This window comes from Pistacia vera, unplaced genomic scaffold (genome assembly GCF_008641045.1).
Source record: "Pistacia vera cultivar Batoury unplaced genomic scaffold, PisVer_v2 Contig430, whole genome shotgun sequence".
In the NCBI taxonomy this organism is placed as follows: domain Eukaryota; kingdom Viridiplantae; phylum Streptophyta; class Magnoliopsida; order Sapindales; family Anacardiaceae; genus Pistacia; species Pistacia vera.
This window is the reverse complement of record NW_022196258.1, coordinates 651655-664842: the sequence shown is the minus strand read 5'-3', so window position 1 is coordinate 664842 and position 13188 is coordinate 651655. Positions and strand designations below refer to the sequence as shown.

At 31.9% G+C, this 13188-nt stretch overlaps 1 protein-coding gene across 3 annotated transcripts; it reads right to left on the bottom strand.

Moving 5' to 3' along the window:
- Window positions 1-896: 896 nt before the first annotated feature.
- On the bottom strand, window positions 897-8666 carry LOC116143616. 3 transcript variants are annotated; one of them, XR_004130145.1, is made up of 7 exons: window positions 8479-8666; window positions 7308-7458; window positions 7013-7193; window positions 6779-6849; window positions 2057-2121; window positions 1737-1851; window positions 897-1468 (listed from the first exon to the last, which is right to left on the bottom strand). XR_004130145.1 is itself a non-coding variant. In XM_031429076.1 (4 exons), the coding sequence occupies exons 1-3, from the start codon at window positions 8640-8642 to the stop codon at window positions 7098-7100; spliced, it is 411 nt and encodes a 136-aa protein (XP_031284936.1). In that variant the 5' UTR covers window positions 8643-8666; the 3' UTR covers window positions 6384-6849; window positions 7013-7097. The 3 variants fall into 3 exon arrangements, 1 of the variants encoding a protein (XP_031284936.1); XR_004130146.1 differs by lacking the exons at window positions 897-1468; window positions 1737-1851; window positions 2057-2121 and adding an exon at window positions 2908-3147 and having other exon boundaries at window positions 8479-8663; XM_031429076.1 differs by lacking the exons at window positions 897-1468; window positions 1737-1851; window positions 2057-2121 and having other exon boundaries at window positions 6384-6849.
- Window positions 8667-13188: the final 4522 nt, after the last annotated feature.

Here is a 13188-nt window from a genome sequence, read left to right as displayed (position 1 = left end):
ATTAATTTCTAATAAAAAAGTTGTAACTATACTACCTTGAAGATTAAAATATTTCTCTTTTAGCTGATTAAATAAGAAAAAATTGAAAACCATGTTGACTTCCCATCCAGTTTGAAGAGAACTTGTGCGTAGCAATTCCAATTGCAGATATAATCTATTTTAGCTTTGATCCAATCCCCACTTAGATAGATGATGAACAATTTTATAACCTCGCAAGTACACAAATCGCTCCCGTAGTCTAGTATACAAAAGCAAGGGTTAGTCCCACAGAGATTTATAACCAATTTACTAATCCTAATAACTATGCTTCAATTAAAACTAAAAACAAGACTTAATAATGAAAAATTGAGGAAGATCACTTTAAAAGCAACAATAGAATAAAACTAAAATTAAACAACTATTAAAATTATCTAAAACCCAATTGACCAAAAGCTAGGGCTCCAATTTCACCATAATTATCCAGCTCTATGTCAAACATCTCACTATTGTTTATCAATTCAGTCTCTAGGGTTTGCATTCCCTAAATCAAGGTATTATCATAAGGAGTTTGGGATTAACCTAGTATTTTTAACACAAGATTAGCTAGGGCGTATAGTCTAACCTATGAATTAAAAACTCATTAAACACAGGAATACTCAAAATCAAGAACAAAAGCGCATCTGTCAGGGCGTATGTACAAACACTAATTATTCAAGAAATCATGAACCAATAATATTTTGTCAGGGTGTATGCACAAAATACTAGTAATTTATTCAATAATCTGAACACAAAAAACCTACTAATTCACACTAAGTGTCGTCACACAATAATGAAAACTAAAGGCAGAATAAATACATGAATGAATCTAGATTTTCATTGAATTGATAACAATAAATATATGTTTAAACATAGGGCCTTCTAATTAGGCGACATTAGATCCCTAAATAAGAGTTTAGTTACACATTGATATTAAAGAGAGCAAACCTGAAATTCCCCTAAAAGCATGAATAATCCAAACCTTAGAAAGAATCTCCTTCTTTTTCTTGATAAAAAAGTAACTCTCAATTTAGGTCAAAGAGCATCCCTAAACTAAATTACAAAGTCCTATTTATGCTTTTCCTTTGCTAGGGGTGTTTTTCAGAAATACAAGTTAAGTCGGAGTTGGAAAATATGAGGTTTTTATTTTTCTCGCGATCCATGCCGCGACATGATTTTCTGGCGCCGCGGCGCCAAATTCTTCCGCAAACATAAAACTTTGTCATGCCACGGCACAAACTTCTTCACACCACGACATGAACTATATGTCCAAATTCAGCTTCTCCCGCCGCGGCATAGAAAACTTATGCTCGGCGCAAAAAAACCATGCCATGACGCCATCCAGCAATTTCACATTCTTTTTTTTGATTGATGATCCGACTTCTCTCTTTAGCACGTACAATGCCTCCAACCACCGTATGACATAAATTCATCACTTTTTCAGCCTAAAAACCTGAAACTCATACACTACCAGTGATTTTGGAAAATAGAAATATACAAAGAAACTTGTATAAAAATAATTCATGAAAGTCATGAGTTCCCTACAATCTACTAATAAAATCATGGAATATATATATCATTTCATCACTCATCAATAGATAATCAATTTCTTGTGATAGGAGTTAAATTTTCGTTTAGTGAAGAACATTATTCAAATTTATCATCATCTTACTTGTGCTTAAGTATAATTTATAAAGGACAAAGTTGAGTAAAGTGCACACCATCTGTAGCCCCCTGCAACAAAAGTGTCCGAGATAAAGTCATCTGCTAAAGCTTTAGATAGGAAAGAGAAGGAATCCATTTTGAATAAGTAGTGACTTGGTGAAGCATGCCTTCCTGAAAGAAAATAAACTAAGAGATATAAGCTTACTCAATGGCTCAAAATTATTTTAATAACAAAACCATTTGGTTTGATTAGTTGTAAAAAAGGGTTAAAATTTTATATTGAAACAACAAATTCCATACATGAAAATTTTTACCTCCATGCATAATCATAACTCTTGATGGAAACTAATATTCGAAAATTGAATTTCAGATATACCTATTAAGCCTTTGGAATCTCGGTTGCCCATGTTGAAGCAGCTTTTGGAACCATTGTTGCCCATGCTGAAGTAAGAAGATTTGAGGTTTAAATAACAGAGACGAAAAGAACCGAAATCTGAAGACTTGTATGTGTCACAGGTCGAAATATAAGTCACTTTGTATCTAAACTTTAGGAGAACTTAATATATATATACACACAACTAATCAATTATAAACCGAATGCCAGTTGTATGATCTTGTCTTGTGTATATCTTTTATAGGGGATTTTGTTTTTCGAATTTAATTAGAGGATATTCTTTCCAAGAATACTAGTTGGGTGGGATTCAAATTCTTTGTGAAGCTTGAACTTATATAAAGGATTTAAAAACAAATATAACTTCCATTTAAACATAAGAACTCCGGTTGTATGAGGCCTCCAATTGAGGTCTAGTTAATGACATCTACCTAATGAGTAACTTTATTCAATTTTTTGAATTAAGATAAAAAATAAATTCAAAATTCCCTTAAAATAAGGTCCATTTTAATAATTTTCATGAAACATGTTTGTGGAAAAGGTAGCGGTTAAAGGTTTTTATTTTAATTTTTTTTTTATTATTATTTTGAGGATTTAAGGATGGGAAGGTTAAGAATTTTAATAAAAGAATACTGAGTAAAAGAATGATGATTATCTTAAATTTAGAAGGATATATTTATGCCTTTTGATATATTCTTAATTTTCAAGAAAAATCTGGAAGGATTTCATTTCTTTCTGAGTTTTAACTTCCCATTTTAAATAGAATAACTCCAGTAAGATTTATTCCAGGACTTGAACTCTCTGTGAGTTATACAAAAGAGTATAGAATTATAACTTCCAGTTAAAATAAAGACTTCTAGCTATATAATTCTTAATAAGCAAAAAAATGTATGTAATTAAGAATTATATAGCTTATAAGAATTCCTACAAACATAACAAGGTAGAGAAATGTACGCCAGAAGAGCAACTATCATCAATAAGGTGTCCATTAATGGGATCTGAAAATGTATTCAAGTCAATGGAGTTTTTGACACCTCATTCGGTCTTCATCTCATGGAATTTCTTTACACTACCATCTGCATCAATGAAAATTGAAGATTGCTAACATTTCTCTCTCAAGGCTTTAATAATAAATAGTTATAACTATATTACCTTGAAGACTGAGGGTGCGTTTGGTTTAGTATTTTGGATAAGATTTTGGGGATAGTATTGAGTTGTTGGATATGGGAGTATTACGAGGTAAATTTTAAAAATTTATGAAAAAGTCCTTAGGTTTACTAATTTAATTAAAGACCCTAATATATAAAATGACAAAAACACCCTTATCACCTGCAGTGCCAGATTCCGGCCACTACCATCGGAATCTGGCCAGAAAATTTCGTTACGGCACAGACTGGCCGGATCTGTGCCCTAACGCATCATTATGGCCTTTTCCGGCCAGCTACACCACGGATCTGGCCAGAAAAGGCCAGATCTATGGCCTACTATGGCCGTCGACGGCCGAAAAAGGCCAAAACGATAGCCATCTTTGGATGTGACTGTCGTTTTCGGTCAACGACGGTCATTTCTTTGGCCGTCACTGACAGCCAGATCTAGCCTTTTCCTACTAGATCGGTGAACTTTCGGCTATTTATGGTTGGAAGTTAGGCCGTTGTACAGATTCCGGCAATCATCGATGGTGGTTGCCGGAATCTGACAAGTTGGGTTGATGGGGGTGTTTTTGTTAATTTTTAAACTTTTTTTCATGGGGTATTTAGTGAAATTAATAACCTTATGGGGTCTAAAAGTAATTAAAAAAATAGGGTAATATTTCTGGAATAATGTGCCAAATATTATTTGGAGAATATGATTGAAAATATGGATAAAAATAGGGAGCCAAACGCACCCTAAAATATTTCTCTTTTAGTTTATTGAATAAGAAAAAATTGAAAATCACATCGACTTCTAATCTAATTGGAAGAAAATTTGTCTCTATTAGTTCCAAATTCACGGAGATATAACCTATCATATTTTTTCTCAGCTCCCCATTTATGAAGATATATAATCTACTGTGATAACCTATCATATTTTTGGTGATTGTATTAAACTATTATGTTATAACAAATTTAATAACGTAATAGTTTAATTAAACCTAAGTTATATATATATATAACAAATTAATCATACATTTGTATTGATCATATATCACAATAGACTCTCATATCACTATGAATTTATGGGTGTTGATACAAAAAATATATATATATTAATCACACATTTGTATTGATCATATATTATAATAGACGCTCATATTACTATGAATATATGGGTGTTGATACAAAATATATATACAGACATTTAAAATATTTATGATAATTTATGTAAAGATAATATATATATAATAATCTATAATTTTGATAATTTAATGACACATTAAACAAATTTAATCAATGATTAATATATGTATGATAATAATTTTGCATATACACAATTACATATTATATATATATATAAAACAAATTAATCACACATTTGTATTGATCATATATTACAACAGACTCCTATACTATTATGAATTTATAAGTGTTGATACCAAATATATAACAAATTAATCACATATTTGTATTGATCTTATATTACAATAGACTCTCATACCATTATGAATTTATAGGTGCTGATACAAAATATATATGTAGATATTTAAATCATTTATGATAATTTATGTAATGAAAATATATATATGATAACTTATAACCAACAAACTAACCCGACCCAGCCCAAATTTGGTATATATTTTTTATTCGAACAGGTATTTACAAGTTATTCGAACAATTAATCAAAAGATTAGTCGAACGATCACAAACAACTTGTTTTGTTAATCGAATGAACTCGAACAGTCATTCTGTGTTCGTTCGAGTTTGAACATGATTTCGAACAACCCTTTGTGCTTATTGAACGACTTTTGAATGGAGGTGTTCGTTTATGTTCGATTCGCTTGCAACCCTACTCCCTATATGTTTAAATTCTCTCAATCCCCCATACCTTTAAATACTTTTGTGAACCCCCTATACCTTTAGATCCTTGCAGTTAAGCCTTCGATATAATTTAACCCTATAAAGCTTCAAAGCTCAAGTCATTTATTCATCCATTAATGCATCTAAAGCCCAATTACTAAAATATGGACTTTATTTTAATAGGCCCGACTCAGTTATAATTAAACCCAATAAAGCTTCAAAGACTAAGTTCTATATTCATTGAATTATGCAACTAAAGCCCAATTAACAAAATCTGGGCCTTATTGTTAATAGGCCAACCCACTAATTCACATAAAACTCAAACCATCAGCACCGGTCAGATTTGGCCACGACCAAAGATATGGTCAAGATACTCACTACGCTTCCTTCTCAGGACTCCCTCCCTTCTATCTGAATTAGGTGGCGCATATCCCTTTGGCTTACTATTTTTATCCAGATTCTGGATCCTATTCTCCAAATAACGTTTGGCTTACTATTCCAAGAATATTACCCTATTTTTTTAATTACTTTTAGACCCCATAAGGTTATTAATTTCATCAAATACACCCTAAAAAAAGTTTAAAAATTATCAAAAACACCCCCGCAACCCATACTCGCCAGATTCCGGCAACCACTGTCGGTGGTAGCCGAAATCTATACAACGGCCACCCTGCCGACCATAAATGGCCGGAAGTTCACTGATCTAGCCTTTTCCGGCCAAATCCACCACGGATTTGGCCGGGAAAGGCCAGATCTGGCCGTGAACGACGGCCAAAGATGGCCGTCGTTTTGGCCTTTTTGGCCGTCGATGGCCACGGCAGGCCGTAGATCTGGCCTTTTCCGGCCAGATCTGTGGTGGATCTAGCCGGAAAAGGCCATAACGACTCGTTACAACACAGATCCGACCGGTCTGTGTCGTAACGCGATTTTCCGGCCAGATTCCGACGGTGGTGGCCAGAATCTGGCACTGCAGGTTGTGGGGGTATTTTTGTCAATTTACATGTTAGGGGTATTATGAAATTAGCAAACTTAGGGGGTTTTTCTATAAATTTTTAAATTTTACCTCGTAATACTCCCATATTCAATTATCCAATACTATCCCCAAAATCCTACCCAAAATAATAAACCAAACGCATACCCTGTTGTCAGTTCATATTTAAATTTCAACAGGAAAAAAACTATATTCAATAAAGATGACTCATGTTACTTAAGAAGCCAGATTATGTAAATCCCGGTACACAGATGGAGACAATCATTTGAATGCATGCTCCTAAAATGATTCCTTTTAACTTTTGAACAATAGGAATAGACGACTACTAACTAAAAAAGACAAACAGAACTATAATGAATTGTAAGGAAACACATCAAGCCTCAATATCAGTTGAGTAATAAACTAAAAGGCCAATACCTACTCAAAATATGTACGGTACATAGAATGAGCACAAACCAGCTTCCATATCTTTCAATTGATCTCTCTCACCAGAGTTAGCATAAAGCAACCAATTTATGCATAAAGATTAACAAGAAATCCACACCATAGTTCTTTACAAGTGCAAGTGTTCATTCATCAAAGAGTTTATTAGTCCAAAATTTTCTTAAAAATATCGCTTAAAAGAATTACCAGTGAGAGAAATTCCAAAGAAATGATCAAAAACAAACTCTCTGGTCAATGTACTTCCTAAACTGATGGCAAGTAATAGAGCATAAAGCTTACCAAGAGAAGCCTCCATACAGTAGGGTGCATGTATGGTGGTACACCACTCCAAGCTAACTCTCGTAATCTTTCTGAATGATTAAGCAAAAAAGAATACAGTATAAATTAGAAGCTAGTAGAGAGATAGAAAAAAAATAATAATAATAAAGGATCCTAATCTCAATTAAAAACCAAATCAGTTCCTTTAGAAATTTCAATACCAATAGATAAGCAAGAAGCTATATAGCAGGATACCTAATATGACCATTGAACCAGATAGCTCCTTTGTAAATTTCATAACCCTTGAAGAATCTGTAGCTCTAGCACCCATGCTGGACTTCTAAGATTCGTTGAACATAGTTTCAATATTTGAATTTGTTGACTTTAACATATAAGAACTTCCATTATTTGGCTTGGTTGTATCATGGTCTTCTACCTGCATGATAAGTAAATAGCAAATCAAATACTTTAATTTTTAAACTTCAGATGATACTTAAATTGTGAAATTAAATAAAAAATAAAAAAAAGGAATATTTATCATAAATAATACCTCTATGGAATCATGCATGTGATCGCTTGTCCCAGCGTCATTCTGAGAGAGGCTCTGACCAAAACTTGGGGAATGTAAGCTTGGGTCCTCTATAGGCTCTGCCTTTCTGGTCAGCAATATTTTACCAGGAATACTGCGACCTTTAAGCAACCTAAATTGCAAGAAAGATACAGAAACCAAGTTACAAATTACAGCAATCTTATAGCTTGTACCAGAGGATGATGATGAACAGATATTTCCAGAAAAAAGATACAGAAAACAAAATGCTGGCACAACAGCTATAGAAGCATTTTATGTGAACTCTTTAAATATGAGATAACATCATTTGAAACAACCAATACCAGTATCATCCTGTCATTACCAATTGGTATAAGCAAAATGCTGGAATCTATCTATCATGCAATGGAGACAACGGCCAGCAATATTAAAGGAAGCCATTAACAATCTGACGAAGAATTTTACTGATCACAGCTTTGCACAAAAATCGAAGTGTTTCGATAATTAAATGAAAATTTCTACAATCTGTAGCTAATAGCAGCAACTTCCACAAAAAAAATGACACCTAAGACCATACTAACTTATTTGCAATTCTGCACTCAGTATCAGTCAGCAAATTTAGAATATGCAAGTAAACATTCATAAATAACAAATTCATAACTGTCATACATCAAACCATAATAAACCTAATGTAATTCCCCAAGTAAATCACACTCCACTAATTTACAATAACACTAAGCTTAAACAGTAAAACAAAAATCATGCTTTAAAATATTTTAGATCCAAATGAATCTTCAATCTTCCGTTTCCTCTCTTCACATTCTCTTTTGAAGCAATGAATTCATCAAACTCTAACGAATCACACAACTCTTCTCTCACTAAATTTCACAAAAAACAAATTCAAGATCACCCATCTCAAAGGTCAAAACCTAAAGTTTCACATAACACTCAAATTCTAGATCACCAACCCCAACTAAAGAGATCTACCATACCCACCAAAACCAATCCCCAAATCCAAACAAAACCCGCAACAACCAATCAAAAAACCAATAAACAAAACACCCAGAAACCATTTCCAAGATCTGCCGCTAATCCCCAAATGGGCACTCAAATCTGATGCAAAAAAATGAAATTTACGATAAAATTTGTAAAAAAGGAAGCTTTTTTAACATACCCCTGAACATTCTTGAGGGTTTGGTTGAATCTGGAATCCAGGGTTGAGGCAGAAATGGTGTCTCTTTCGGGATGATTTTGATTCTGATTCTGATTCTGATTTTGATTTTGTTCTTCTTTCTCTTCTTCTTTGGTGGTGTCGCTGTTTTGGTGATTAATGTGCATGCTTACTGTTGTCGTAGCTGTTGCGTAAAGGCCATGCTTTTTTCTTTATTTTATTTTCTAGTTTTTTCACGAATTTATTTCTAAATCATGTGATTAGGGTCTATGTTAAGAGTCAAAATTAAGGTAATATATATCGTTAATTAATATTAAACATGTGAGATAAGAAAAAAAATCATAATCTAAAAAAATTATTTTATTAATTTTTTACATCTAACCGATTTTGATATACTTATATAAATTTACCATATTCATTTCCGATTATGTATAACTTCTCCCTTATTTTGTAAAAATAAAAGTGTATCCAAAATTTTAATCAAAACTCTTTTGTTTTGTTTTAAACCTTTTTATTGATGCTCATTTTCAATAAATTTAAGATGTGAGAAAATTAAATAATTTTTCTTTAATATAGTTTTTCTTCCAATATTGTTAGGAATTACTCTATAGGGGACATTTGGATCATATAAAGTTTTATTATATAAAGATATTATATTAACAGAATAAAAGATCACTTTGAAGATTATTGGGAATGTTTAGAAAATGTGTTTAGTTGGTTCAAATAAATTGGTAAATAATATGTTTGGTTGGAGGGATAAATTGGTGGGTATGTTATATAGATTACTAAATTGTCTTCATTTTTAAATATTAATATAACAATAATTTTTATTATTACTTTTTGAATAACTTCATTTAACCCCTTACTTTTAAGATTTAGCAAAAACACTCTAGCAACCAAAAATGTTTTAAACAACAAAAACACTCTAAGCCACTGCCGACAGCCAGCCACCACTGTTGGCGGCCGCTAGTAGTGCCACAAATTTGGTTGTGACGCAGGCAATGCCATAGATCTAGTCGTTTTACGGCTAGAGATGTGGCTGTGAAACGGCCATAGATCTAGCCGTGAAATGGACAAGTCTTTGGTTGTGAAATGTCAGTCGTTTCATGGCCAAAGACTTGGCTATTTCACAGCCAGATCAATGGTTGTTTCACGGCCTCACAACCAGATCTAGCTTTTTCTGACAGATCCATGGTCAGAAAAAGTCTCACCCGCGTACGGCTGATCGTACACCATTATGGTGACTTTTGGCAGCCTCCGGTGACGGTCAACGGTGGCTGCCGGTGGTGGCTAGTTTTAGGTATAATGACATTTCTGTAAATAATGATAATAACAAGGGCAATGTCGTTTGAAAAATTTAAAAAGCGAGGACAAAAGTGTTTGCATGAGTGATTGAGTGTTTTGTAAATATTAACATATATAAAGTTATTTTGGACCAAATGCTCAATTGTTTAAGGCCAATATGAGAAAAAAATTGTAATACCAAGGTAAGTTTTAATAACAACCCCCCTAGGTATTAAGATTACTAGAAATTTACCCCCCAAATTCTACTATTTGTCATAAAATATTCCGGGAATAATTTTTTACAAACCAACCAAACATCGTCATCTTCTCAATTTAAAAAATATTACCCCAGTTATCTAATATTAACTCGATCCAAATAGCCCCATAATATTATAAGGTTTATTACACTGCCACCTCTAATTGGTTCAGCGTGAAAACACTTTCCTATTGATTTTCAAAAATAACACTCTGACCCTAAGTAATCTTTTCACCTCTTATGTTGTTATGTTAATTTGACAAAACTTACATTTAGAGGGAACTAAGTTAGTTTCCTAAAATTAAGAGAAATAAAGTTTTTAAACCTTGGGGGTGCCTAATAATTAACCCTAATTTTATATACTGCATAATATTTCTAAAACACATGGTAGTGTAATTGTTAAAATTTGAAAATGTGTTTATATTATATACATTTTATCATATAACTTAACTATATTGTAGTTGACAAAACATAATTTACATATTGTTTTAAAATTAAAAATTATGATTATTAGTCACATAAATCATAATTTTTTCTAAAATCATATAAACTTGGAATCCCCTTGGGCTTTCGGGTCGAGCCCAGAGACAGGGGTCCCCAACCCCGACCTGGCCCCGACTCGGCCCATGCCCATCCCTAGACTTGATAGTTTTCGTCTTTGTAGTGCAATTATTACCATCTATTTTTAGTAATCAGTTGTATTTCTGCATTATGTGTGAGACTTCACTTTCAACTACCTTTTTGGCCTTAATTGGTTCCTCTACCCATCCTTTTTTTATATTCTATTTGTCATATTGTATATTGTAATTGCAAGGGAGCATTTATGAATCTTGAAACCTTTGTTTGTTGTTGGGATATCTATCTTCTTTTTCTTTGAGCTTTTCCTTTTTTAATTTACTTTTTCATCTCATAATCAACTAATATCTTTTATTTGCATTTTTAGGTTGCATTTAGGATCGCAGCATGACAACACTTCCATCTTCCGAACCGATTACAGAATTAATTCCAGGCGTTACTTCTGATGAAGAACTTGAGATCCATATTTTTACTCGACTAGATTTTACAACACTTGGGATCTGTACGAGGCATGCCGAGGGGCCTAAAGTTCCATTATTCACCGTAGAAAATGCATACATATTTTTAGGTAGCATGATTGCTACCATTGCGACTACAATGTTGTTTGACAAAACTCTGTTTAATACGTTGTTGAAAGCTAGAATCCATGTGATTTTTCTAGCAGTATGCATTTTTTTGGGCATTTTATGTTTTTTATATGGTCTTTGCCTCTTAATGGTGTGTAAATGCCCAAGAATTGGGCAACCGGTACTAAAAGTTGGCATGGGGGCTACTACGTACCCCTTGCAGCCACCTATTCCTTGAGCTGATAATGTATTGGTTCACTTTTGGGCTTGTTGTAGCTTGCTCACTACCAATTTTGGGTATTGTAGTGAGATATTGCTGACTTTTGTGTTGTAGTGAGATATTAGTAACTTTTGTGGTGTAGTGAGAGAAAAATATTAGTTACATAATTCATAATTCATGGTATATGGTATTTTACTATTCATTAATAGTTTATCCCTAACTGGTTTAGCGTGAAAACACTTTCCTATTGATTTTCAAAAACTAACACTCTGACCCCAAGTAACATGTCCATTGGTTAAACATTTCATATTTAAAAAAGGTTCATAATTTATTTAAAATATCTTTTTTACCTATGTTTATTTGACAAAACTTACATTTAGAGGGAACCACGTTAGTTTCCTAAAATTAAGAGAAATAAAGTTTTTAAACCTTGGAGGTGCCAAGTAATTAACCCCAATGTTATATACTATATAATATTTCTAAAACACATGGCTATATAATTATTAAAATTTGAAAATATGTTTATATTTTATACATTTTATTTTATAACTTAACCATATTGCAGTTGGCAAAATATAATTTGCATACTTTTTTAAAATTAATAAGTATGATTATTAGTCACATAAATCATAATTTTTTCTAAAATCATTTAGATTTTCTTACAATTTTAAACTAAAAATTATAATTAATCTTATCATTTTTATAGTTGACTTTATCAACACAAAATAATTATTTTTGTATTGTAATTAATTTAAACAATTATGAGTTTATTATAGAAATAATGCAAAATAAAAATTTAATTTTAGAAAAGGAGTATACTTAGAAATGCAAGAGACTTCACCCATCTTGCATTGAATTGATTCTTTCGTTATGTATATAATTATAATCTTAAGCAAAATATAATTGATCTTAAGATAAATATAATCTTAAGGAATTGTCTAACGGTCCTAAATCTTGAACCCTAGAACCGCATCTGAGTTTTTTTTTTTTTTTTTTGGGCAATCGACGATCTTGGTGAACATTTTCTTCTTACTAGCGACTCCTAAATCCGGCTACCTCTTCGTTTCTCTAGTTCTACTTCTTCTGTTTTATCGATGATTTCTATGTCTGTTCTGTTCCAGCAAACTCTTTTGTTTATTCCAGCGATCTCTCCTCAAGTCTTCTTGGTTCATTGTGCAAAGGTATCACTATCAGCCTTAAATTTCAATAATTTTAGTATTGGTAATATACATGTAGATGGTTGTTCGGTTTAGTAACATTGATTGATTATTTTCTTTTTCCTTTTTAAATATTATTTGTTTGAAATGTTGAATAACCTCAAGACCATTTTTTTTTTTTTCTGGTTTGGTTACCTTCTTTTGTAATATGTAAGGAGGTGACTCTCCTACTTTGCTGTTTAATTCCAAGAATTCCCACGTTACTTTGTGGTTAAAATATATGCTTCTGTCTAATCTTTGGATTTAAATTGTTTCAGCATACTGTTTTTTTTTTTTTTTTTTGTGCTTATATTTTTTATTCAAATAACTTGTAAATGTTAATAACATAAATACTATATATACGTATTAAGTCATTTAATTAATAATATAATAAATTATGGTAATACATTACGAATAGAATTGTAATTAAGAGATTTAAAAAAAAATTATCTTAAATCGACATAATCTATCATTTATCAATAGACATAATGTATCATTTCATAAGAAACATATTTTTTTGATAATTTGATAAGAAACTTAAAAAAAATTGGATATAAAGCCTCTCAACAATTTTAATATAGTACAAGTTATAATACTATAATAGTATTATTATAT

Coding starts and splice junctions, on each gene's coding strand:
- LOC116143616 (XM_031429076.1), bottom strand. CDS start 8,642: ATGCACATTAATCACCAAAACAGCGACACCACCAAAGAAGAAGAGAAA. Junction 7,459..8,478: donor ACCCTCAAGAATGTTCAGGG/GTATGTTAAAAA, acceptor CTTGCAATTTAG/GTTGCTTAAAGGTCGCAGTA. Junction 7,194..7,307: donor ACATGCATGATTCCATAGAG/GTATTATTTATG, acceptor CTTATCATGCAG/GTAGAAGACCATGATACAAC.